At 43.8% G+C, this 24518-nt stretch overlaps 1 protein-coding gene across 3 annotated transcripts in view; it reads left to right on the top strand.

Annotated features, from left to right (window-relative positions):
• The window catches only part of SUSD4 (sushi domain containing 4), a 141997-nt gene that overhangs the window by 50081 nt on the left and 67398 nt on the right, over nucleotides 1-24518 (top strand). For 2 of the 3 annotated variants that reach the window (XM_012000995.1, XM_012000996.1), the window contains exon 3: nucleotides 23049-23261. In XM_012000995.1, coding sequence (XP_011856385.1) covers nucleotides 23049-23261 — 213 coding nt within the window. Of the gene's footprint in view, nucleotides 1-18882; nucleotides 19050-23048; nucleotides 23262-24518 lie in introns of all 3 variants that reach the window. The other variant, XM_012000993.1, reaches the window with a different exon arrangement.

Below are 24518 nucleotides of genomic sequence, written 5' to 3' on the forward strand. Positions count from 1 at the left end.
TAGTAGTTCCATCCTAGACCTGGAAGAAGTCCTTTTGAATGGGGCAGCATTCTGTCACAGACTCATCTTCAGAGAAGGAGGAGGCAGATTGATGGGCTTCTCCAGGGGCAGTTGTCAGGGGTGAGGAGAGACATCCAGTCCTGCCTGGTGTCTGTCCCGGCTTTGCTCCAACCCCCTTCTTCCAGGTTCCCATGTGGCCAGGAGTGTGGAGGAGAGTGGGGAGGAGCTTGAAGACTGAAGGAGCCATTCCTAGCGATAACTCTGCAAGCCATGGGATGCAGCAAGGCAGTATTATTTCAGCACCCCCATCAGAATGCTATAAAAAGGAGAGATATGCTCCCTCACTTCTCCCCAGAAGTGGCTGGCCTTGTGCCGGGTACTGGTTTCTGGATAAATGCACCAGTGAAGTTTCTCTCCATCCCCATCCCCCTACCTTTTTTGGGTGCTTAAGATTTTTCCAAGTCATTTTGGGTTGCAGCCTCTCTTCTGCCCTGTTATTCTCCTTGCAAGCGCCTGCTGCACCTCTCTGCATCCTTGGTCACCTTGGTGCCCTTCCTTGCAGGCTTCATACGCAGATCTTACATCTGAGCCACTTTCCCTGGGTGGCAGAGCTTCTCAACACTTGTGCGTCCCCTTTTCTTCTAGAGTCACACTATAGAATCAGCCCTGTTTTTCTTTGACCTTTTGAAACCCTGCCATTGTTAAGTGTAGGCTTTTAAGACAGACTGTATACGTCTAGCATCCCCTTCCCTTGCAATCAAGACTTCTAATCAGCAGTCTCTTCCTCCCAAGGGCTTGTCACTTTAACTTTAATGTCTAATTCTTGAAACTCAGGCTCAGGTACTGAGGAGCAGCTGCCGTAGTAATCAGATCTGTTCTCTGAGACCAACTTAAAGAGAAATAGCAGAAAATTTTTTTTTTCAGATGAATTTTACCTGGAATTGTAGCCATCTGATGGATTCTTCCTGCCCCCTGCATAGACAAAATCAGACTATGGCAATGCAATAAAGAAAGCGTTTAATGGACAGAAGGCCAGCTGTGCTACATGGAAGATGGAGTGATTACTCAAATCAGTCTCTCTGAAAATGCAGACGCTAGGGTTTTTCAAGGATAGTTTGGCAGGCCAGGGAGTCCACTTGTGGGTGGGGCCACAGGACCAGTTGGTGGAGTCCGCAGGTCCAGGTGGAGCCGTTGGTAGTCAGAAATGCAAAAACCTGAAAAAACATCTCAAAAGGCCAATCTTAGGTTCTGCAATAGTGACGTTATCTGCAAGAGTAATTAGAGAAGTTGTGTATCTTCTGACCTCCAAAATAATTGCTGATAATGGTTAATGTCTACACCTTAGCAGAATTCAACCTTCTAACATCCTCCTAACCTGATGGCCCTTCATTAGCTCTGCAAAGGCAGTTGAGCTTTGGGGGAAGACCCGCTATTATTTAAACTATAAACTAAATGTCTCCCAAACGTAGCTTGGCTTACACCCGGGAATGAGCAAAGACAGCCAGCCTGTAAGGCTAGAAGCAAGATGGGGTCAGCCATGACAGATTTATTCTACTGTCATCATTTTGCGAAGGTGGTTATAGAGCTCTAGTATAGAAAACGTAAATTAAGTGGTGGTCTCAGAGTTCCACTCCCTCAGCCTCCTCTTTCCCATTTGAGGCAGAGCCTGAAAGAAACAACCTTTGTTCTAGGGGAGAAAGTTCTCAGCAGGTAGAGAACTCATCAAATACTCTCAGATAAGATTTCTGGAGTGTATTATTTCATTTTCATGCTTCTGTTAAAGACATACCTGAGACTGGGCAATTTACAAAAGAAAGACATTTAATGGACTCACAGTGCCACGTGGCTGGGGAGGCCTCACAATCATGGCAGAAGGTGAAAGGGACATCATGGCGGCAGACAGGAGAAGAGAGCTTGTTCAGGTAAACTCCCTTTATAAACCATCAGATCTCTCTTGAGATCTCTTATTTACTATCATGAGAATAGCACGGGAAAGACCCGCCCCCGTGATTCAGTGACCTCCCACCAGGTCCCTCCCACAACGTGGGAATTATGGGAGCTACAATCCAAGATGAAATTTGGGTGGGGACACAGCCAAACCCTGTCATGGAGCATTTTCAGCTCATCTTCCTATTTTTGAAATCTTTCTATCCCACTCATGTCTCCCTCGGTCTGTGGGTCATGACATCACTGCTCACCAACGAGCACCCTACCCTGAGTCTTAGATGTGATGCAAGTTGTAGATCTACATAACTTTCAGCTCTGCTCCACCCACGCCGCTGAGGTCAGATTTCTGCTCACTGAATGTTTATCCAGGACTTGGTGTGGTGTTTCCTTCAGTGCTCATTACTCCATGGGTCAGGCATTGTTTTCCCCTTTTGCCAGAGTGAGTTTGGGGAGATGAAAAGGTTTAGTAACAGGCGTAAAGTCACAAAACTAAATGATGGTAAAGCTGTTACTGATCTGGACCCCAAGAGAGGGTTCTTGGATCTTAAGCAAGAGAGAATTCGAGGCAAATCCATACAGTAAAGTGAGAGCAAGTTTATTAAGAAAGTAAAGGAATAAAGAATGGCTACTCCATAGGCAGAGCAGTTCTGAGGGCTGCTGTTTTGCTATTTTTTAAGGTTATTTCTCAATTATATGCTAAATAAGGGGTAGATTATTTGTGAGTTTTCCCGGAAAGAGGTGGGCAATTCCTGGAACTGAGGGTTCCTCCACCATATAGGGTAACTTGCTGATGTTGCCATGGCATTTGTAAGTTGCCATGGCGCTGGCAGGAGTGTCTTTTAGCATGCTAATTAATGTCTTATAATTAGTGTGTAATGAGCAGTGAGGATAACTAGAGGTCACCTTCATGGCCATCTTGGTTTTGGTGGGTTTTGGTCAGCTTCTCTACTGACCTTTTATCAGCAAGGTTTTTGTGACCTTACCTTGTGCTGATCTCCTTTCTTATCCGGTGACTTAGAATGTGTAACCTTCTGCGAATACTATAGTCCAGTAGGTCTCAGCCTTATTTACCCAGCTCCTATTCAAGATGGAGTCACCCTAGTTCAAATGCCTCTGACACTACTACCCCCTCAGGTTTGATAATTTACTAGAACAACTCGCAGAACTCAGGAAGATAAAGGATATATCGGATATAAAGGATACAAATCAGAACCAGCCCAAAGAAGACACACATAGGGTAGGGTCTGGGAGGGTCCCACATGCAAATCTTTCATGTCCTCAGAATGCATCACCCTGCTGGTACATCCATGTATATCACTAGGCTCACCCAAGCTTTGGTGTCCAGAGTTTCTACCAAGGCTCCATTACATAGGCATGATTGATTAAGTCATCAGCCACGTGGTTGGACTCAATCCGCATGCCCCCCTCCTTGTCAGAGGTCAGGCTGATATCATATGACTCAAAGCCCCAACCCTCTAATCACATGGTTAATCTTTCTGGCATGGCCAGCCCCCATCCTGAGTCATCTCTGTAGCATAAACTATCTGGAGATTGCCATCAGTCGCCTTGTGAGCATAAACTATCCAGGCTCACCATGAATAATAAGATACTTCTATAAGGAAATTCCAAGGGTTGGACAAAACTCAGGAAGCAGGGACAAGGCCAGCCAAATTCTTTGTTACGTAGTGGAGCTATATTTACTCTTTTCCACTTGCCTGTTTCCCCAGACTTGCTCTGCTTAGTGTCTTGACTTCTATCAGCAAGTTGCCATGACTTGTTACCAGGTAACATCACTGTGTTCCTACGCTGGAAATGGCCTAGGAAACATAATGGGTTTTAGCCTCCCTTTCCTCACCTGCTTCCCTGGCTGATGGGTGACACCATCAGTAGAGAGAGAGGAAAATGTAGGGATTTTCCTTGAATTCGGAATGAGGGAGCCCAACCTCACGGCTGTACCTCCATAATTGCAGTCAAATCTGCTGCCCTTGGGCCTCAGTTTAACAATCCAGGTATCCAGGCCATTCTCAAATTGCGTTTGAACAGCCTTTTGGAGTTTTCAAAGCACCAGGGATTCTTGCCTCCCAGGTGCTCCACAGCTCTGAGAGATGGACAGGCTAATTCCACATTCCTCTGTTTTTAGATGTGGTCATGAGGCTCTGGAAGCTTCTCTAATTTGCCAAAGGTCATGTATCAGTGAGGTGATGGAACCTGCCTAGCAGCCAGGATTTAGAGCCAGGCGCCCTTTCCCCAGCACCAGCCAGTCTAACCCTATCCCCAGAGAGCCCAATTGAGTGATTTGATACAGATCACTTTTTTCTGTCCTGCAGAGTTGAGGCCTAGACAGCTTTTAGTTCCTAGCCTATCCTATTTGCCCACTAATGAGACAAATTGTAGGCTCCATAAAAAATTAAACAGCAGCTGCTTCATTTTCTTCCTATTGAACTTTGAAATGATGATGCTCTCATTTGCATGGCTGCTCAAGGTATGAATATCTGGGCCTGCAGGATCCAAGAGTCCTTAAATTTAACCAGAATCGTATGTTTTTTTCAGATTGGCTGGTGTAAAATATTTTGAGAACCATTCATGAACCGAACTATTAGCTGTACAAATGGAGCACGTGATTTCTGCTCACCCTGTTGGCTGCTAATTAATAATACCTTCCTGATGGAGGTACTACCTGCAGGCTTCTCACTGGAATAACATCAAAGAGATGAAATTAGAAAATGAATTGAGTTTAGAGCAAATCAGCAAACAGCTGAATCCTAGAGCATAAAGTTCTATACTGCTCTCAGCAATGAAAGGACACAGACAGATACAATGCAAGCCCCTGTTGCGCCTAAGTTCTCAGTACAGATTTTTCTGTTTTGTTTTCTGCCCTGTAATGATAGTACAGCCTGCATTTTGACACTAGAGAAAGGAAGACTTATTTGCTTCTATGTTGTAGAGGTTTGAGGATTTATAATGTTTTGCAAGAAAAACAAACAACAAAAAATCTGAGCCTATTTCTGAATAAACAAGAATCTGTTTGCAGTTTGTTCCTTGCAGTCATCTTACATGAGTTGATTCCCATATCTGACTATTCACAAACACCGTCTACCTCCATCACTACTGTAACATGCCACTTAAACCATAAATTAGGGTAGAAATCTGCAGATAAAAAGGGCCAGTGCCTCCATGCCCTTTAGTGACTGTGATTATCATCATTAGTATTATTATCATTATTTTGGAAGCAAAGCTGTTCAGCAGCAGCACAGGCTGCCTGGAGAGCACTAATGTGATATGCAGCATTTCCTTTTATCCTCCAGGTAGTGTTTAGGCTAAAACCAGAGAGAAACATATTTGTTTTGGGAACTGGTGGTATTTCATCAACCCATTTCTGATTCACTTCCTTTCTTTACAAACCGACTAACTCCATTGACAGCATATTTATAGAACAGTGTTTCGGAAATTAAGTAGCTTCAGATAGGATGTAACGATTCATTATCAATCCTGAACAGACGGCTGCTTTTTCCTCGGCATCCATCTGTGTTATTTCTCTCCTCGTCTCATGGTACCTGCCTAGTGTGAACACCATTTATTTGCAGCATGCAGGCTACCCTCTTGGGGAGGAGAGCTATAAAGCACACCCACACGTTCTGCATGTCAGCACTGCAGACCTTCAGAGTCTTGGGAAACTCAGACTGAACGCCACTCCTCAGGCAGGGAGATGATTTAGGGGGGCCACTAAAGGGACATTATGTTATTTGCAGGCACCTCTGTGGAATTTAATACCCACCAAAACACAGCTAGTCCTCTGTGCCACATGCCTCTAGAGGCACCTATTTGCTTTGTTTTGAATCTTTGAGACTGTGTCTGTTGAGGGCCACGTGGGCCATTTCTGACCCACCCTCAATTTAACATTCTGTGCCATTAGAGTTCGTTTTTTAAAATAGCATTTTTTTCTTGATTATGAATGTTCATTGTAGAAAATTGGAAGAAACAGAAATGTGTAAGGAAAAATAGAAAAATCACCCATCAACATTCAATCTTAAATAGCATGGTTAATATTTAGGTATATTTCTTTTCATTTTTTTCCATGTGCACGCATCGTTTTTGTGTATTCACTCAAGAAAGAATCATGCTATATACACTTTTGCATTGTGTTTCTTTTGTTGTTGTTGTTGTTTTGTTAACATGTATATGGGGAATTGTCCCATAATCATTAACACTAATAATTAGCGAATCTTCAAAAATATAGTTTCAGTGGTTTCTGAATAGATGGTTAGCAATTGTTTTGGCTCAGGTGCCTCGTAAAGAGGTGCTCCTGAGAAAGTCTGACCCTGCTTGGGAATCGGGATGCTATGAGATTTTATAAAAGCCTTTCCAGTGGAGGGATAGCAGGGGGCCCACATCCTTGCTGCAGCCCAAGGTCATAGCATCACAGCTGTGCTTATGTAAGTATCACAGCACTGGGTTCAGAGGCTGGTTCTTCCACACAGAGCAGCATCCAGGTCACTGACCTCTCTGTCTGGTTAAAGGCACTGTCCCAGGGCTGTCCAGCTTGGGGAGAGAAATGGCCCTCCAGGACCATGGGACTCAGTAAGAGATAAAATGAGCAGCCCTTTCAGGCCTGCACCTGAAAGTGTCCAGGTCCAACTTATCACCAATGGGCCATCAGTGAAGCCCACCTGTCAGTCCCAGGCACACCCTGGTCCTCTCCAGCCATGGTGCTGGAGTTCTTGAGTAAACCAGATGTTAGAATTCAGAGACACAACTCCAGTGGAGTTGATGTGGAACTCTCTAAGCACAGAGGTCACACAGGAGAAACCAAATTATCCATGATTTATGAGTGATAAAATAGGATCAGAAAAGTCTCTGCTAGTCGAATATATGTCAGGATGTTATTCAAAAAGACTAGTCTTTTGGTAGAATGCATCTTGTCCTCAGGAATTCCTTTCATCCAGGCCTCAGGCATTCTAGAATAGCTGCTACCAGGATTCATACCTGTTCACACCAAACTTACACACCAGGATTGATGCTTAGTGTGGAGAATGAGACAAGAAATGTTACCGTCCTGTATTTCTCTAAATTAAATATGATCCAGCCAGCATCTTGGGCACTCCTATTCTGAGAGGGCTCAGGTTGCCCCTTAGGCACTCAGTCCTACTCATGGTAGCCCCTCCCCAGTCCTGAGCACCACTTCAAACCTGGTGCTATGACCTGCGAGTAGAACCTAGAGAGGTCCTGTTGCTCCCCTCTTATCCCTGGAGAAGCTCTCCAGGGTCTCTGTCCTCTATTCTGCTTCTCCCACAAGAAGCTTTCTTCTGCTGACAAAGATAACCAATAATGAATAGGTAGACAGCAGAGTGCAGGTGTAAGTGCACTCCTTTTATCCTCAGCCATTCAAAAGAAGGAGGCTGATCCATGTGTAGTGGTGTGCAGATATCTCCAAGATAGTTGGGGTGTGTACTGGGTTACCTCTTTATATTTAATTATGCTACCTCTGTAATTTTACTTTGAATCCCTGTGGTTTGTTACAGCAAGGTGTTTTTGTTTTTGTTGTATGTCTTATCCTGTTAAGCTTGGAGATGGTTGATTAGAAGAGGGAGAAAAACAACAACTCTCTTTCTGCATCAGAAGAATAATGTTTCCCCAATTTTTTATAGTCAGAGAATGACATACTCTATACAAGTCTTTTTGGATGAGTTCATATAATCATCCTTATAAGTAAATCCTTTATGTTTCATCCTTGTTTAGAGGGAATTCTTTATATTTCATGGTCTTTGTGATTTTCTGGAAGATAACTTTTGGTAGTGGTCTGAAGTACATGTGCCATCAGGTCAAGATGCCATTCCAGTAGGGGGCAAAGTATTGTAGGCCCACCTCAGAGGATTGTTTTGCTGCCCTCAGAATAGAAGGAAACCCAGATTAGGGATCTGGCTCCCAGGTTCTAGTCCCTCTTCTCAGAGCTGTGGGAGCTGGCACAGTTGTTTACATTTTTTGGGCTCAAATTTCTCAACTATAAAATGAGGGAAGTTATTTAAGTAAATTCTAAGATTTTTATCCAGCAATAACATTCTGTAATTTCATTATTCCTGAATACTTTCAGCTTATATATGCTTATATATTATTTCTTAATGTATTAGGCCATTCTCGCATTATTATAAAGAAATACCTGAGACTGGGTAATTTATAAGGAAAGAGGTTTTATTAGCTTACAAGTCTGCAGGCTGTGTAGGAAACATGATGCTAGCATCTGCTGGGCTTCTGGGGAGGCCTCAGGGAACTTACAATCATGGAGGAAGGTGAAGTTGGGGAGCAGGTGTCTCCCATGGTAGGAGCAGGAACAAGAGGGTAGGGGAGGTGCCATACACTTTAAAACAACCAGATCTCAAGAGAACTCACTCACTATCACAAGAACAGCACTAAGGGGATGTGCTGAACCATTCATGAGAAATCCAACCCCATGATCCAATCACCTCCCACCAGGCCCCACCTCCAACACTGAGGATTACAGTTCAACATTGGACTTGGGTGGGGATACAGATCCAAACCATATCACATAGTTTTCAGAAGTTTCCTATAAAAATCCCATTTGACTTAAATAGCCTTGAAAAAAAGATGAAAACACTTTGTATTTAAAATATATTACTATTTAAATAAGTTATCCCACTGTATTCAGATAAAGGATCTGCTTTATCTGCTTTATTGGGATCTGATCCCAATAACTGATCAATAAGTAGCTGCTGTTGTCCAGGGACAGCATGGGGGGAAAGAACAGAACTGGTGGCTACCAGAACATCTGGGAAAGTTTTTTATGATAAACTTATAAAGGTGATAGAAGCAAGATTTTCCTCAAGCTAATCTTTAAAACAAACAAAGTAACGACGACAACAACAAAACCCAGAGCCCTGATCTTGTTACTTGACTAAGCGTGTATTGAGGTTCACCTGTCACAAGCACTGCAGATAAGCCGGGTAATGAAAGAACATAGTCTTCCTGCACACACCCTCTGAAGTCAGCCAGCGCTTTCTATTTCCCATAGTATCTTCTGTTTCACATAGTGTCTTGTTCTTCCTCCCCATCTCCAGTTCCCCCGCAAAAGTCCCAGTGGCACTTGAGAATCTGCATAGAGATTGAAAACCTCACATGCGATCTGGACTCTAGTTTACGAATGAGCCATGTAGAGGAGGGAATATTCAGTATCACTAAAAAAAGAGTGTTTGAAAGTTGTTACTATTAACAGTTGGATTTTCATAAAGCAACTGTGAGAACTAATCCTATCAAACTGTCATTGATCTCATGGGGTTGTTGCATGGATGAAATGAGATTGTGTATGTAAAACCCATTGTAAACTGTGAAGTTGTATCCATGTGGAAAACATATTTTAGTATTGCACTAAAGCTGTTGCTCACAGAAAAGAAAGGAAATTTGATTTCATAAAAAAAAAGAAACAAAACAAAAAAAACCAAATAGCCATAGGCATGTTGAGATTGCCCCATGCATTGTCTTCTGGGCTGCTTCAGTCTAAGTGCTTGTGCTTTGGGAGGTTTTTACCAATTTTTGTCAAGAAGAGGCTGGCTGGATGTGGTGGCTTATGCCTGTAATCCCAGCACTTTGGGAGGCCAAGGAGGGAGCCACCTTCTGGAGTTAGAGACCAGCCTAGGCAACATGTTGAGGTCCTGTCTCTATAAAAATAAAATAAAAATAATTAAAATAATTTTAAAAAGAAAAGACTATAAACAGTAGAATTTAGAAGTGGAAGGGACCCCCCCCCCCAAAAAAAAACTCATCCATATGCTTCATTTAGTGATAAGATATTAACACCCAGAAAGATCAAGTTACTTGTCTAGCATCACAGGGCTAGCTAGACAGGCAGCTTTCATTATACTGAATAAGGATGTGCTTTAGAAAAGAGCCACATCTTTGACTATATTAATCAGTTAAAAAAATTATCTGTTGGCTTATGCCTGTAATCCCAGCACTTTGGGAGGCCAAGATGGGCGGATTGCTTGAGCTCAGGAGTTCAAGACCAGCCTGGGCAATATGACAAAATTCTGTCTCTACCAAAAATATAAAAAAAAATCCAGGCATGGTGGCACACACCTGTAGTCCCAGCTACTCAAGAGGATGAGGTGTGAGGATAGCTTGAGCCTAGAAGGTGGAGGCTGCAGTGAGCTGAGATTGTGCCACTGCACTCCAGCCTGGGTGACAGAGTGAGACCCTATCCCCCCAAAAAATTATCCATGCCTTCTTCAAATGTTTTGACAATTGATAATCTTAAAACTTACAAATGCAAGACTTTCCTGCCGCCATCTTCCTGTTGATGAAGTGAATCCTCAGATCTTCCTGATGAGTGGTTTTCTGTGCTTGCTTGATTTTGAATAGATGAAGGTTTATTCTGTTTTCCCATGATATAATACCACAATCTGGAAGAATTTTGTGATGTTGCTGGGCATGCTTTTATAGAGCAGTTTCATGAGACTAGAGTGAAAATCACATTATGAGTTAGCATTGTTATCAGTTTTATTGGAGCTGAAACTGAGTGAAAGGATTTAGGAATAATTGGGTAATCAAAGTGAATTAAATCAAGAGGGGGAAAATATCAGTTCTGGCATCAAATGGGGACTGCAATGACTTCCACATCTGTGGTCTTTATCCATTTTAATCAAGTCTAAATTATGCTATTAAGACTTATTTTTGTGACGTTTACTTGTTCAGACATAGCCGACTTTATATTCATCTCTGAATATTTCTTGAAACATTAAAGCATTCTCACTATTTCTAGGCAAGAGTTACCTAATTTGATTAGCATCCAAATATTCAGAGTTGCAACTGTGTTTACAATCATGAGTGCAGTGTTCAATGTGGTTTCTGTGTAATAGAATCTGGATACTAAGTCTTCAGCCCACATAGATGAATTCTGCATCCCCCAACTCATTCCCATGTCTTCAGAAAACTAAGTTTAAGTATGCCTTGTTGGTATAAATTTGCTATAATAAATAGTATATCGTGCTATAGGTATCACTATACTACCTATAGCAGATAGAGATTGAAAACCTATAGAGGTATCACTATACTAACTAGCCCAGTCTTGCTTTCTGGTTTTCTTTTGTTGTATTTCCCAAGGGGTACTGATTTTGCAGTGAAAAATCTATTTAGCCTAATAAATGGTAACAGTAATCAACTTCCCCTCCCAAATCTTAAATATGTAACTGACAGTACACTGAATTAAGGAATGACATAGCACTAAATTCACAAACAAGGCAATTTTGGGAACCTTTGATTTCTTTGTTGAATTTTTTGTATTGTCTCTTATTAGAAAATTTGTCTTCAGCCTCTTTTTTTGCTCCAAGCTCTTTCCCCATAAATCTTAGAATCCTTGGTGTTCCCATTTGGTGGTTGTGTTTTGCTCTTGCTTAGACTCATGGGTGCCCAGGAACATCATGATGTGCTTCCCCCTGCAGAGAGCCTATGAATGGACGTGCAGTCAGGGAGGTTTCACATCATCAGGATTCCTATCCCAGAAAAGCAGATGTTCATAGCTCTGGGAATGGAATGAGACCCTTGTGGAGAGCCTATAAATGGATACATGAGGGGCACCTGTTCATATGGATAAGATAGGGCTATAAACGCCCTCATCTTGCCACAGCTCTTCTAGGCTTCTTTAGGGTTAAGACATACTCCCTTCTGAGAATTTCTGGTCTAACTGGTTGTCTAGCTTCACATCCTGTTTCTGTGGATTGTTTGTAACCAGCCTTTGCTGCAACTGTTACTGCTGATTAAAATATCTTGCTAATCATAGGTTATGGAAAGACCGTGTTTCTGTTTTAAGGCTCTGTTAGAAATTACTGATGCACACACTATATTGTAAATTCCTATCTCTGTATACTGTACTTCTGCATACAGATGTTATGTTAAAGAATTACTTCATCCCCATGTGACCATCTCACCTCATAATCAAACGACCCTAAATCCCTCACTAACCTACCCCCACCCTCACTAAACTTAATAATAAATGCTGGTATATCCCGTGCATTGGTGGTACCGCGGGACCAGAAGGAGGTGACCCCCCTGGACCCAGCTTTCACTAACTTGTGTGTGTCTATTATTTCTCGACCTGCTGATCCACCTGGGAACAAGGAAAGAGCCCCGTTGCATTGCGGGCTGCTGGCCAGATCCCTCAATACTACTATAAGGTCACAATTTGCAGAAAGAAAAACTATTGAATGTCCTAGATGTAAGCTCACTCTTTGGAAGCCTCAGGTTCCCATTGTTGGTTCAATGAATGCCTCTCCGCTCCTTCCCCCAGTGCCCAGCACTGTTTGTTGATGGTGTGAATATGTAAACAGATTATAATTTTTCTTTCTTCATCTCTATTTTTTAAAATTCTTTTCTCTTCTTCTCTTTTCTTTTTAAAAACCAAGAGCCGAAGTTTTCCCAAACAGAGATTGTTTAGACTGGAACAGCTGTCAAGGAACACTAAATAATGATCTTGTTATGGACATGTGTGTTATCAATGATTTTAGGGGTGTTTTTGAGATAGGGTCTTGCTCTGCTGCCCAGGCTGGAGTGTAGTGGCAAAATCAGACCATAGCTCACGATAGCCTCGAACTCCTGGGCTCAAGTGATCTTCCCACTTCAGCCTCCTGAGTAGCTAGGACTATGGGAGCATACCACCATGCCCAGATAATTTTAATTTTATTTATTTATTTATTTAGAGATGTGGTCTTGTTATGTTGCCGAGGCTGATCTGAAACTCCTAGACTTAAGCAAAGCGATGAATTTTTATAAAGCAATCTCATTTCCTTATTGATGTTAGTTGTAATTTTCACAGTGTGTCTGTATCTCCTGCTGTTTCTAGTGCCTGCTGGTTCTGGGACATTCTCTTATTCTCCTGGCCCACACGGGCGTCTCCTTCATAGGCAGGTTAGTTTGGATGTGCTTTTCTTCTGCTCCATCTCTTTGACAGTTGAGGTATTCCCAGGCAGCCCTGGGGTCTGGGTTAGTCAGTCTTTCTAACATTTTCTGGAAAATGTTTGGCAGCCCCTGAGCTACCTGTCACTGGGGCAGGGGGCCCTCAGAATGTTTGAGCCTGACCTTGGCTCAGGGTGAATCTCCAGAACATGTAGAACTTCTCTAGACTCAGGCTCAGGAGGAGTCCTCCATCTATTGTTGGTGCAGACACACACCTGGAAGCAACGTGAGGATGGACATTGGTGGCAAGAGCATGGACCAGCCTGAAGTACAGTTGACTGCAAAGTGGCTGGAAATTTCTGGCATGCCAGACAGTTCTGTGTTGTCAGACCACTAACAGCCAGGAGCACTGTGTTTTGAAATATTAGTGTTAGAGACTTGGTTTATTTGTTTAATAGGTTTTGCTTAATATGATTTCCTTATTGTTGCCTCTTTCCTCGTCTTCTTTTCATTGCTGATGCCTTGGTCTAGATACAATATTAGCTCAAATAGTTGCTGGGCATTTGTCTTATTCTGGATAAGTCAGGCTATCATTGGGCATGTTCATTTATGAGTTAAGGTCTGTATTAGTCCGTTCTCACACTGCTATAAAGACATATTTGAGACTGGGTAATTTATAAAGAAAAGAGGTTTAATTGTGCTCATGGTTCTGCAGGCTGTATAGGCTTCTGCTTCTGGGTAGGCCTCAGGATACTTACAATCATGGTGGAAGGCAAAGGGGAAGCAGGTGCGTCTTACGTGGCTGGAGCAGCAGGAAGAGAAAGCAAAGGGGAAGGTGCCACACACTTTTAAACAACTTGTGAGAACTCTATCAGGAGACAGCACTTGGGGATGGTGCTAAACCGTTAGAAACCACCCCTGTGTTCCAGTCATCTCCCACCAGGCCCCACCTCCAACACTGGGGATTATAGTTCAACATGAGATTTGGGTGGCCACATGGAGCTTTCAAACCATATCAGGTCATTCTAAGAGCAAGGGATTTTGAGATGATGGGAAACTCAAGGTGGTGTAAGGTGAGGTGTGTGTTGGCAGTAAGGAGATGGTTAAAAGGCCCCTCATCAACAGATCCTCCAGAACCGACACGCTTCATTTTAGTTTGTGTCCTTTACTAACATGCCCAGATGACTAAACTTTGTCTTTAAAAATAGGCAAGATTTTTTGAAGTTTTTCCTCTCATGGGACAGAAAGATTCCTTCCTCAGCATAAAGGGTTATTGATGCACAGAGATATTTTACCAGTTGGGTGATTTACCTGCTTTGCTGGTGATGAGAAAAAGGCAGATCTTAGTCTATGGGAAGCTAGATGAGAATTTTTAGAAGTAAGGAGGGTCAAGAAGGGACTTCTTCAAGTTTACCACGTCCTTCTCTCTTTATTTTACTGCTGAGGGCAATACGTACTCCAGTCTCTAGAACTAACTCTATTTCTTGAAACCAATATCTGACTTAGGTTGTGTTCTCCCCAAGAACACCATTCATCCCCAGGAATGTGGTACAGACTATGCTGTGGTCAATAGATGTTTGAGAACTGATTGCCTGGATTCTGGGATGTTTTAAGTGACAAGTCAGGATCCCGGGCCCCATCACACTGAGACTGTGTGCTAGGAGGTGTGGGCTTTGGGGGAAGCATGAGGGTTGTATTGTATAGAATCATTAAATATTACAGCATTGCTATTTGCTCAGCCCTGTTTTAACAGATACAAAGACTCAAAAACATTTTAAACTGTTCTTTCCCTAAAGAGTTTATATAATATCATGAAGATCTGAGTCATTCACAAACTGAGATATGATAGGAAAAGGCTAAGTAGAGACAACATTGTTAGCAGCAAGAACGTTGGACTGCAAGTCAGAAGCCTCAGAGTTTAGTCCCAGCCCCATGCTTAGCTGTTAGAGTGATTTTTCAGTTAGAATAACCCAAAAGATTGCTTTTCACACCTTTCATTTTTATGATTCTTTTAAAAGACTTCTTATGTTGTTCACAGCCTCAGTGTCCTCCTCTGGGGGGTCAAACTAGATGACCGCTAAAGTGGCTTTAATGGCAACCGTGTGAGACTGATAGTGCAATTCGGGATGGGGGATGGGCACGCTTTGGGGTTGGTCTTGATTCCAGTGAGCATTTGCAAGCCCGTCTGTTTAAACTTTCACAGGGATGCCCTTTTTCGCTAGCCCCAGGACCCTCTCACTAAGTCAGTGCATACAAAATCAATTTTTGTGTGTATATCCTGTTTCTTCCTCCAAAGCCTCATGTAGCAGTTTACAGAGAAATGGAAACCCAGCCTTAGTTCTAAATTGATTTGGCTACATTTGATACACTCTTCCTCTCTAGAATATGACTTTTCAGTTATAATAACCCAAAAGATTGCTTTTCACACCTCTTTCATTTTTATGATTATTTTTAAAGGCTTCTTATGTAGCTCACAGTAAAGGTGGTGGGTTTCAGCAGGGTCAAAAGTAATCCAACCAGAAGTGTCAAGACTTTATAAAGAAACTGAGGGTTTCTTTGCATGAGAAGAGAGGAGCACTCTCAATCCCTATTATTCACACAGTTTTTGGTTAGGAGAAAAGAAAGAGGGGATTTCAGCCTTCATTGAAAAGCAGAGTCCAAATTACAATACTGCCCCTGATTTGTTCCAGAGGTCACAAATGCTGGGCAGGGAAATGGGTGCCAGTGACGGTGATGCCAGTAATGGAGAGGGTGTGTCAGCCCCAGGGAGTGCTGCAGTCCAGGAGCCTGCCCCTGGGCTGCTCTGAGCCCAGGACCCAGGTGCTTTCCCCACTAGATGACTGCTTACCAGAACTCAGGGATCCAGAGAGAGAGAGCATCCTCTAGGTGAGGGACATTCAGCATATGTGTCATTCACATTTGTAAAGTACTCTAGTATTTTAGGGAAACTGTATGAGTCTGGGTTCTCCAGAGAAACAGAACCAGTAGGAGGACAGATAGATGTCTCCTTGGAGACCCAGGAGAGCCAGTAGTATAGTTCCAGCTTAAGTCCAAAGGCCTGAGACCCAGGAGAGCCAATGATGTAAGTTCCTGTCTGAGCTCAAGTCCAAAGACAGAAGAAGATCCGTGTCCTTGAAGACAGTCAGGCAGAGAGAAGAGAATTCTCCCTTACTCAGCCACTTGTTCTATTGAGGCGCTGGACAAATTGGATGAGGCCCACCCACCTTAGGGAGGATAATCTGCCTATCTCCGTCTACTAATTCAAATGTTCATCTCATCCAGAAACACCCTCACACATACATCCAGAATCATGTTTGACTAATGTCTGGGCACCCTGTGGCCCAGTCAAACTGACATATAAAATGAACCATCACAAAGGCTATCTCTTATATATATAAGTGCTCTACTCTGAATTAAATTTAGGAAGAACTGCTAAAGGATGCCACTTCTAAGGGCTGATTAAAATGGAATGTTTTCTTCTCCTCCCACTCCCCTCAAAAACAAACATATTGGAATCATTCTGTGAACTCTTTTCTCTTCTCCAAGCTGTGACTACTTAGTTCTCATGCGTGAGCAGAATATGAAGAATGGGAAGGAAATAGGTTGGGACTTTGAGAATACTGGTTCCTAGGATAAGATGATTTGAATGGGCCTGCATACAAATGATTTTCTACTCTGCTTCCCTAACACCTACACCAGCCCACTCCTTAATGGATATGTTATTTGAGGGGGCTGATCATCGTCATTATGGAAGGACACTAGCAGAACAGCTCTTCAGAAAAATGACCCAGGCCGGGAATTGATCTGCTAGGGGATAATTTGAAAAGTAGAATTTGAAGCTCTGGCAGGCCCTAGAAAATTACTATCTTGCTCAATGGAATTAGTTGACCAAGATGAAGAATATTTTCTTCTTGTACCATCTTATCTTCTGATGGCTCTCTTTTCACCACTTATTCTTAATTCCCTGTTCTGTGCTAATGGTTGGAGCCCATGGCCGGCAGCATTCCTGATCCTCAGTGCTGTCAGGAACAGAAACAGTCAGAGGTTAACTATGCTTACTTGAAAACAGAGGAAGTGCATGGGAATGTTCTTTTAAAGGGAAAGGAATAAGCACAGAAAGAGTACAGAATTAAATTCATGAGGAAATTGTGCAGCTCTCACATTGTAACTTCCATGAAACTCTCATCATTTATTTATCAGTGCAGGAGTCATTTTTCTGATGGATTCAGGGCTGGATCTTTAGTTCTCCCTTGAATTGTCTGTCCTTCTCTGAGAGACAACAGCTTTATGGCAAAGAGTGGGGGATACGACCAGCTGAGGGGTCTGTACCTAGCACTCAGCTTTCAGCATGCCTTGTTTGTTAGCAGAGGGTGACTGGTCAAAAAGTGTGTGTTGGGGAACTTAGATGTCTCAGTCAAATCCCTCACATAGACCCACCTCTGGCCCCCCATACTGGAGAGGGAGGAAGAGACCTGAAGTGTTTGGAGCTGTGGATTGGGAGAAGTTTATAAAAAGTAATTAAGGAATATAATCTACTCAGGTTGGGAGAAGAGAGAAAGGTGAAAGGGTATTAGGAGAGAGTGTGTCTGTGCTATAGGAGGGCATTTCACATCTCCCTTGTCTGTGAAATTCATAAGCTCCTGGGACTGTCAGTGCCATTGGTGTTACTGTTTGGTGGGTGGAGGTGGTTCCAGATGGGTCCAACAGGGTAGTTGGCATGAGGCCCCATCCATCCATCTATCCATCCATCCATCCATCCATCTGTTTATCCACCCATCCAGTCCAACCCATCCATCCATCCATTCCTCCATCCATCCATCTAGCGATGCATCCATTCATCTATCTATCCATTTATCTATTCACCCATCCAGCCAGCCATTCATCTATTCATCCATCCATCCATCCACCCATTTATCCACCCGTATATCCACCCATTCATCCATCCATCCATTTATCCATCTATTCATCTACCCATTTATCCATTCACCTAGCCAACCAGCCAGCCATTCATCTATTCATCTGTCCATTCACCCATGTATCCACCCATTCATCCATCTGTCCATCCATCCATCCGTCTATCCATCCATCCCTGGCTTTATCCTTCATTAGCAACACTTGTAGAATGTCTGCTTTATACCACACAAACATGCCAGATGCTCAGTGTTCACAGCCCAGTGGGGGAGACCACTAAGTAGAGCAGTGATGATGGTCAGAGTGAGGAACACTGAGAGAGGTGAGCCCAGGGTGCATTGATGAGAAGAGAGGCCTCCTATTCAGACTCTGCAGGGGAGCTTGGAAGGCTCTCTGGAAGAGACACTATTTCAGCTGTGTCCTGGATGATGAGTACATTATTGGGAAAACTTTCCCTTGGTAGAGGTTCTGGCATGACTTCCCTTCCTGCTTCAGTAGGAGACACGTCCTTTATTCAGGGCCTGGGTCACCTTCCAGCCCACATTCAGGTGGGGACAACTAACCTCACCTGGCTCCCCCTCACTTGTCTTCATCCACAGCCTTTTATTTTACAGTGTTTTACTTCCTGCTGTGTAGAGAACACATTCAGATCTCTTTCATCTTAAAATTTTAATACAACAATAATAAAAACCCTCCCTTAGCCCTAGTCCGTGAGCAGCTGCCTCCCTATGTTCTTCTCTTCACACTAAGCATCCTGAAAGAGCAGTTCATACATACTGTGTCACCATTCCCTCTCCACATGTTGGCAGACAGGCTTCCTCCCCAGGGACAGTCCTTTCCTGTCCCTGCAGCTGCCTGGGCAGTGGTCCCAGTGTTCTCTGTCTTCAGTTAGTGGATGCTCTCAGATCTTTACTTAGTTGACCAATGGGTCACATTGATGTGGCTGTCCATTTCTTCTTTCCTGAAACGGTTTTCCTTGCTTTGGGAACACTGGTTAGGTCTTTCTTCTTGATGGTCCTGGATTTTCCATGCCCTTTATATTAGTCCGTTCTCACACTGCTATAAGGACATACCTGAGACTTGATAAATTATAAAGGAAAGAGGTTTCATTGATTCATAGTTCCACAGGACCAGGGTGGCCTCAGGAAACTCACAACCATGGCAGAAGGGAAAGCAAACACGTCCTTCTTCACATGGCGGCAGGAAGAAGAAATGCAGAGCAAGGAGGGGAAAGTCCCTTATAAAACCATCAGATCTCATGAGAACTCACTCACTATCACAAGAACAGCATGGAGGTAACCACCCCATAATTCAATTACTTCCTACCTGGTCCCTCCCATCACATGTGGGGATTATGAGAACTACAGTTCAAGATGAGATTTGGGTGGGGACACAGCCAAACTGTATCATGCTTTCTGGGTGTCCCTTATTTGTGTGTCCTCAACTGCTCCTCCCTTCACACTATGCTAGTTCCAGGAGGGCATGCCCACCCATGCCTTGGACTGCTGCCTGTACGTGGATGCACAGCACAGGGCATGCAGAACTTCTGGCTCGTGCTCCAGCTGATGGCTAGACATCTATACCTGGCATCCTCAAGAACTCAGACTCACCACACTCCACACTGAACTCTTCCCCCTTCTCCCTGGGCCCACTCTTCATCTTGTTCTGTTAATCTGAGCACATGGCACCATTGTCTACCCTGACATTGATGCCAGAACCAGGAAGGTATCCTGGATGCCTCTCTTCTCTCTCACTCCCACTATCACTCACTCTATCCAGGAGGTCACCAGGTTTTGTGACTCTGTGTCCTTAATGTCTCTGTAATCCTCTCGGTTCCACTGTCTCTACCTTGTTTCTGACTCACCTGGAGTACTGCAGGAGCCTTGAAATTCCGCAGTTCTCAAATGTCTGCCCTCAGACAAGTGCTAGACTGGCTGTCCAAGAGTAGCCCCACCCCACCCCATGCAGAGAGAGCCAGGCTCAATTGATCAAAGTGCCTTTGATAAAGCTTCCCAATGACCCTGAGGCGCAACTGGTGTCCTGGAAGCCATTTCAGATTATCTTCCCACCCTTTTCCTGGTCTGTAGCCATCAGTCCTTCACATGGGCACCAGAGAGATCATTCTAAAATGCGAATCTGATCCTAATCACTTCCCTGCTCAAAACTCTCAGTCTTGACCCCGGTGCCCCTCTCTCCCACATCAAATCCAAACACTGAACTAACACAGAGCTTCCACAGTCTGCCTCCATCTCTTTCCCTTCCTTTATCCCCACAGCCCCACCCCTAGCAGGCACCCTGTCCCCAGCTGGCAGAACCACCTCTTTACTGACAGGTGCTGGGCAGCTTCCCACCTCCATACCTTCCAGCCTGCACCCACTGCACCCTTCCTCCCTTCTGGCTGCTCTTCACAAGGATCCCACTCAATGCTTTGCAGAGGTTCCCATCCTCTGTTATGGCACACTCATCTTACCCTTCTGTTGCCACCCATTGACTGATACATGTGCCCCACCCCAACATTATGAGAGCTGACACTGGTTCTATTTGACTTGGTGTGAGAGAGAATGACTTTCACCTATGGACAGCCAGAAACGTCCAGATTACCCAGGTTTCAGGGCTCTGGATAGCTGTGCTTCTAGGCCTTCTAAACTACATAATACCATGAATTCCACTGCTGCTAATTTTTCCACCTCAATAGCATCGCGAATATATGTTTCAATATATGTACACAGCAGGCCCTCCCTTATTCTTGGCCCTAGCTATGGCCCATGACACCCATGTTTGCTTATCTGCCTTCATCCCAGCTATCTGGGCACAAAATGTCTTAGACCTCTTCCTCACCCCAACATCCAGTCAGTTGATAAGGGGAGCCTGAAACCCATGGCTCAGTACCATCATGAATATATGTTTCAATATTCATGATATTCATAAATACATGTTTCAATATTCATGATGGTACTGAGGTAGAAAACCTAGCAGCAATAAAATGGGCATGAGATTGCCCTTCCTTCCAGATGGAAGGAAATGATTGACATCCGTCATTTAGGAACCACTTGATAATCTAGAATACTTTCCCCCAAATTAAAAACATGCAGCCATCATTTAATGACTTTCAAATACCCCTCTGCTGGGCTACAGCACAACTCTTGCTACCGGAGTATTCAATCCCAACAGAGCGGCAGCAGGGGGGCTGAGAAGGCTGGATGCTGTCTCCTTTGTAAAAGCATCATCAGTTTGGTAAAATATCAGACCTGATCCTACTTAATAAGTACAAGTGTCAGATGTGGATGCTGTGCCCTCCTCCTGCCTGCCTTCGAACGGCTTTTCCCTCCCCCCAGTTCTTTGTCACCTCTGCACAAAGTGAGCACTGTAACAATGACTTCTGGGCATCCTGCCAGTGCCATGCCCCCTGTGCTGTGTGGCTTTCAGCACAGCAACACTGGTAGACGGTCTAGCATCATAAGCCAGGTGGGGAGGGAAGCCAGTGAATCCTACACAAGCACATAAAAGCTGGGGTGGGGGAATTCACCTGCTGCTGAGGAACTTTTGCAAGTGCAGTATGTTAGAGAAAACCAGATATCTTATGCGTTCAATATCTGGGCATCACCTGGAAACCAGGTAAACCTTGCAAGAGCCCCAATGATACTTACTGTCTCCAAGGTCTGGGTTGAAACTTCCCCATCACATCTTGACAGTGTCCAGGCTGACCTGGCACTAGCAGGCTGTGCTGAGGGTGGGGACGGATGGGCACACCAATCCCCATCTACATAGAGTTATGTATATTTGTTCTTGGTACCCATTCAGTAAGGATTTATCTATTGATTTTGTGAGTAAGAGAATGGAGTAGAATGCCTCTGTAAGGCTCAGGAGTTTCTTGTTCTGGAGTTTGCATTCCTCCCATTGAGGACACGGTTAGAGCATTATGCACACAGCAGACCCTCCCTTATCGCTGGCCCTCACTGTGGCTCATGACATCCGTGTTTGTTTCAGGGATCTGCCTTCATCTAAGCTGTCTGGGCACAAAATCTCTTAGATCCCTCACTCAGCCCAACATCTGGTCAGTTGAAAAGGGGAGCCTGGAACCCAAGTGTCCCAAGTTTGGAGCATTTAGAGTGAGGACACATTAGGAGCATTATGCACACAGCAGACCCTCCCTTTTCCTTGGCCCTAGCCGTGGCTCATGACATCCATGTTTGCTTATCTGCATTCATCCCAGCTGTCTGGGCACAAAATTCCTGGGTCTCCTCCTCACTCCAACATCCAGTCAGTTGACAAAGGGAACCTAGAACCCAGGTGTCCCAGACACCAGCATCCTCCTTGTGTCTCCACTGCTCTCAGCCTATCACCCCTTACCCATACCCTTGCTTGCTCTCCTGCCTGAGCTTCTGGGCTCTCTCTCTTTCAATCAGTCCCTCAAGCTGCTGCCCTCCAACCTCATTTATTCATTCAGCAAATTCGTATGGAGCACTGAATAGAGAGGACACTGTGGTAGATTCTGGGGATGTCAAGACGGAGTCACAGGACTTGTTCTTGGAGGACTTACAGCCTGGGATGAGAGGCAGCTGTTCTGCAGGTAATTCAGCACAGAGCTGTGTTCACGCTACAGCAGTGGAACAAAGTAGGGATGAGGTAGGCGGAGAGTGGAATTAATAAAGGCAGCCGGGTGGAGGAGAAACTTGAATAGGTCTTGAGGAGTGAGTATTCCCCTGGCAGATAGGAGTAGGGGTAAGAGAAAGAGGAAGGGCATTCCCAGCCACCCCTACCATATACCCTGGGTTATAACTACATTCCACTTGTTGCTCCCTAAACACACCCTGCCATCTTCCAGTCCCCAAGCATTCATTGTTCATGCCATTTCCACCATTAGAAAACCACCCATGCCTCCCTGCATAGAGTTCTGTCTTGAAATTTCACCCCTTCCTCAAGGCTAGGCTCAGATGCCATCTCCTTGAATCTCTCCCACCCACTTTTCCCTCCTCGACTCTCTTCAGCATTTTGTACATCTTTTATGGCACTTGTCATGTGAAATCCTTTTTGTCTGTTTCCTTCTCCCTCCTACTGTAACTTCCTTGAAAGGCTAACTTGGCCATTGAACAGAAAACTCTACTCAGTGCTTTTCTGAGCAAAGAGCTAACAGCAGAGTGGAATGTGCACTAAAACGGCCTTGGCTTTGTTGGTGGAGTAACTGGAGTGTCCAAGGCGTATAACATCATGCAGGGTCTGCCATTTATGTAGGAAGGCCCTTGGCATTGGGAGAACATATTCACAGGCACCTTTTCCTCTCTTTGTTGATGTAGGGTTCGATGACCTTCAAGTGTGTGCTGACCCCGGCGTTCCCGACAATGGCTTCAGGACCCCCAGTGGAGGGGTTTTCTTTGAAGGCTCTGTAACGCGATTTCACTGCCAAGACGGATTCAAGCTGAAAGGCGCTACAAAGAGACTGTGTATGAAGTATTTTAATGGAACCCTAGGCTGGATCCCAAGTGATAAGTCCATCTGTGTGCAAGAAGGTAAAGTGCCTACCTCTCCATGGAAGCCGCTTACCTGGCTCAAGTTGCACGGCCACAGGGGTGCCGGGCTGTGTGACAGCTCAATACCCTGGGCTCTTCTCTCTGATGCAGGGCTGCATCTGCATGCTGACCAGAAAGCAGGAGTGTGTAATGAGGGCTGAGATAGAGGGTTAATTTATCTCTGCATTAGAAGTAATACTCTTTTTTCCTCTATCTCAGTTACAATCTAATTTATCACCATTTTTGTCAATGCAAGAGAGCAACTCAGATAAAATTAGGGGTATTTATTATTAGGCTGCCAACTCAGCACTCATTTTCATGTTACTCAATAAAATGTGCAGTAAATATACTGTGCAAAAACCGTATTTAGTCATACAGAAGATGTGCGTTGCTCAGAGGATTAAATCAATTACTACTTATCAGTTCTGTGTTAGATGTGATTCATTTAGGAAAAGAAAGAACTGTGACAAGCAGTGACAGATTGACAAGGTAGACATTTATTTCTAGCAATTATCCCTAAATGAATTGGTAGTGACAAGATATTCATTTACTTCTGGCAATTACCCCACATCTGTTGGTTGAAACAACTTTATATACTTTTTTTTGTTTTTACTTTATGTGGATACATTCAAACTTTTTAAAAATGCATGGAGTTTAACTAATTAGAATGTCAGATTGTTGATGAAAAATCTCAGAAGACCAGCAGGGCTGAAGTTGGAATAGGCATGAATCAATAATTAATTCTGGTCCCAAATTTCCATGAAGCACAGAACTTATATTTCATTGAGTTCATTAGAAATTAGTTTCAGTTTCTTTTAACACTGATTTTATTTTGGAATGGAGTTTTTATAATAATATGGAAACTATTGTCATGATTTAGTGTATATTTCCTTTATGAAACTTTTTACTTTTTAAATAATTTAATAAGCTCTTTTTTTTTTTTTTTTTTTTTTTTTTGAGATAGGGTCTCCCTCTGTCATCCAAGCTAGAGTGCAGTGACACGATCTCGGCTCACTGCAACCTCCACCGGGCTCAAGTGATCCTCCCACCTCAGTCTCCCAAGTAGTTGGGACTTCAGGCATGCGCCACTATGCCCAGCTAATTTTTGTATTTTTTGTAGAGATGAGGTTTCACCATGTTGCCCAGGTTAGTCTCAAACTCCTGAGCTCATGCAATCCACCTGCCTCGCTTCCCAAAGTGCTGGGATTACAGGCATGAGCCATGGCACCCAGCCATGATAAACATTTTATAAGTGCC

This window comes from Mandrillus leucophaeus, unplaced genomic scaffold, assembly GCF_000951045.1.
Source record: "Mandrillus leucophaeus isolate KB7577 unplaced genomic scaffold, Mleu.le_1.0 Scaffold645, whole genome shotgun sequence".
NCBI classification, from domain to species: Eukaryota; Metazoa; Chordata; class Mammalia; order Primates; family Cercopithecidae; genus Mandrillus; species Mandrillus leucophaeus.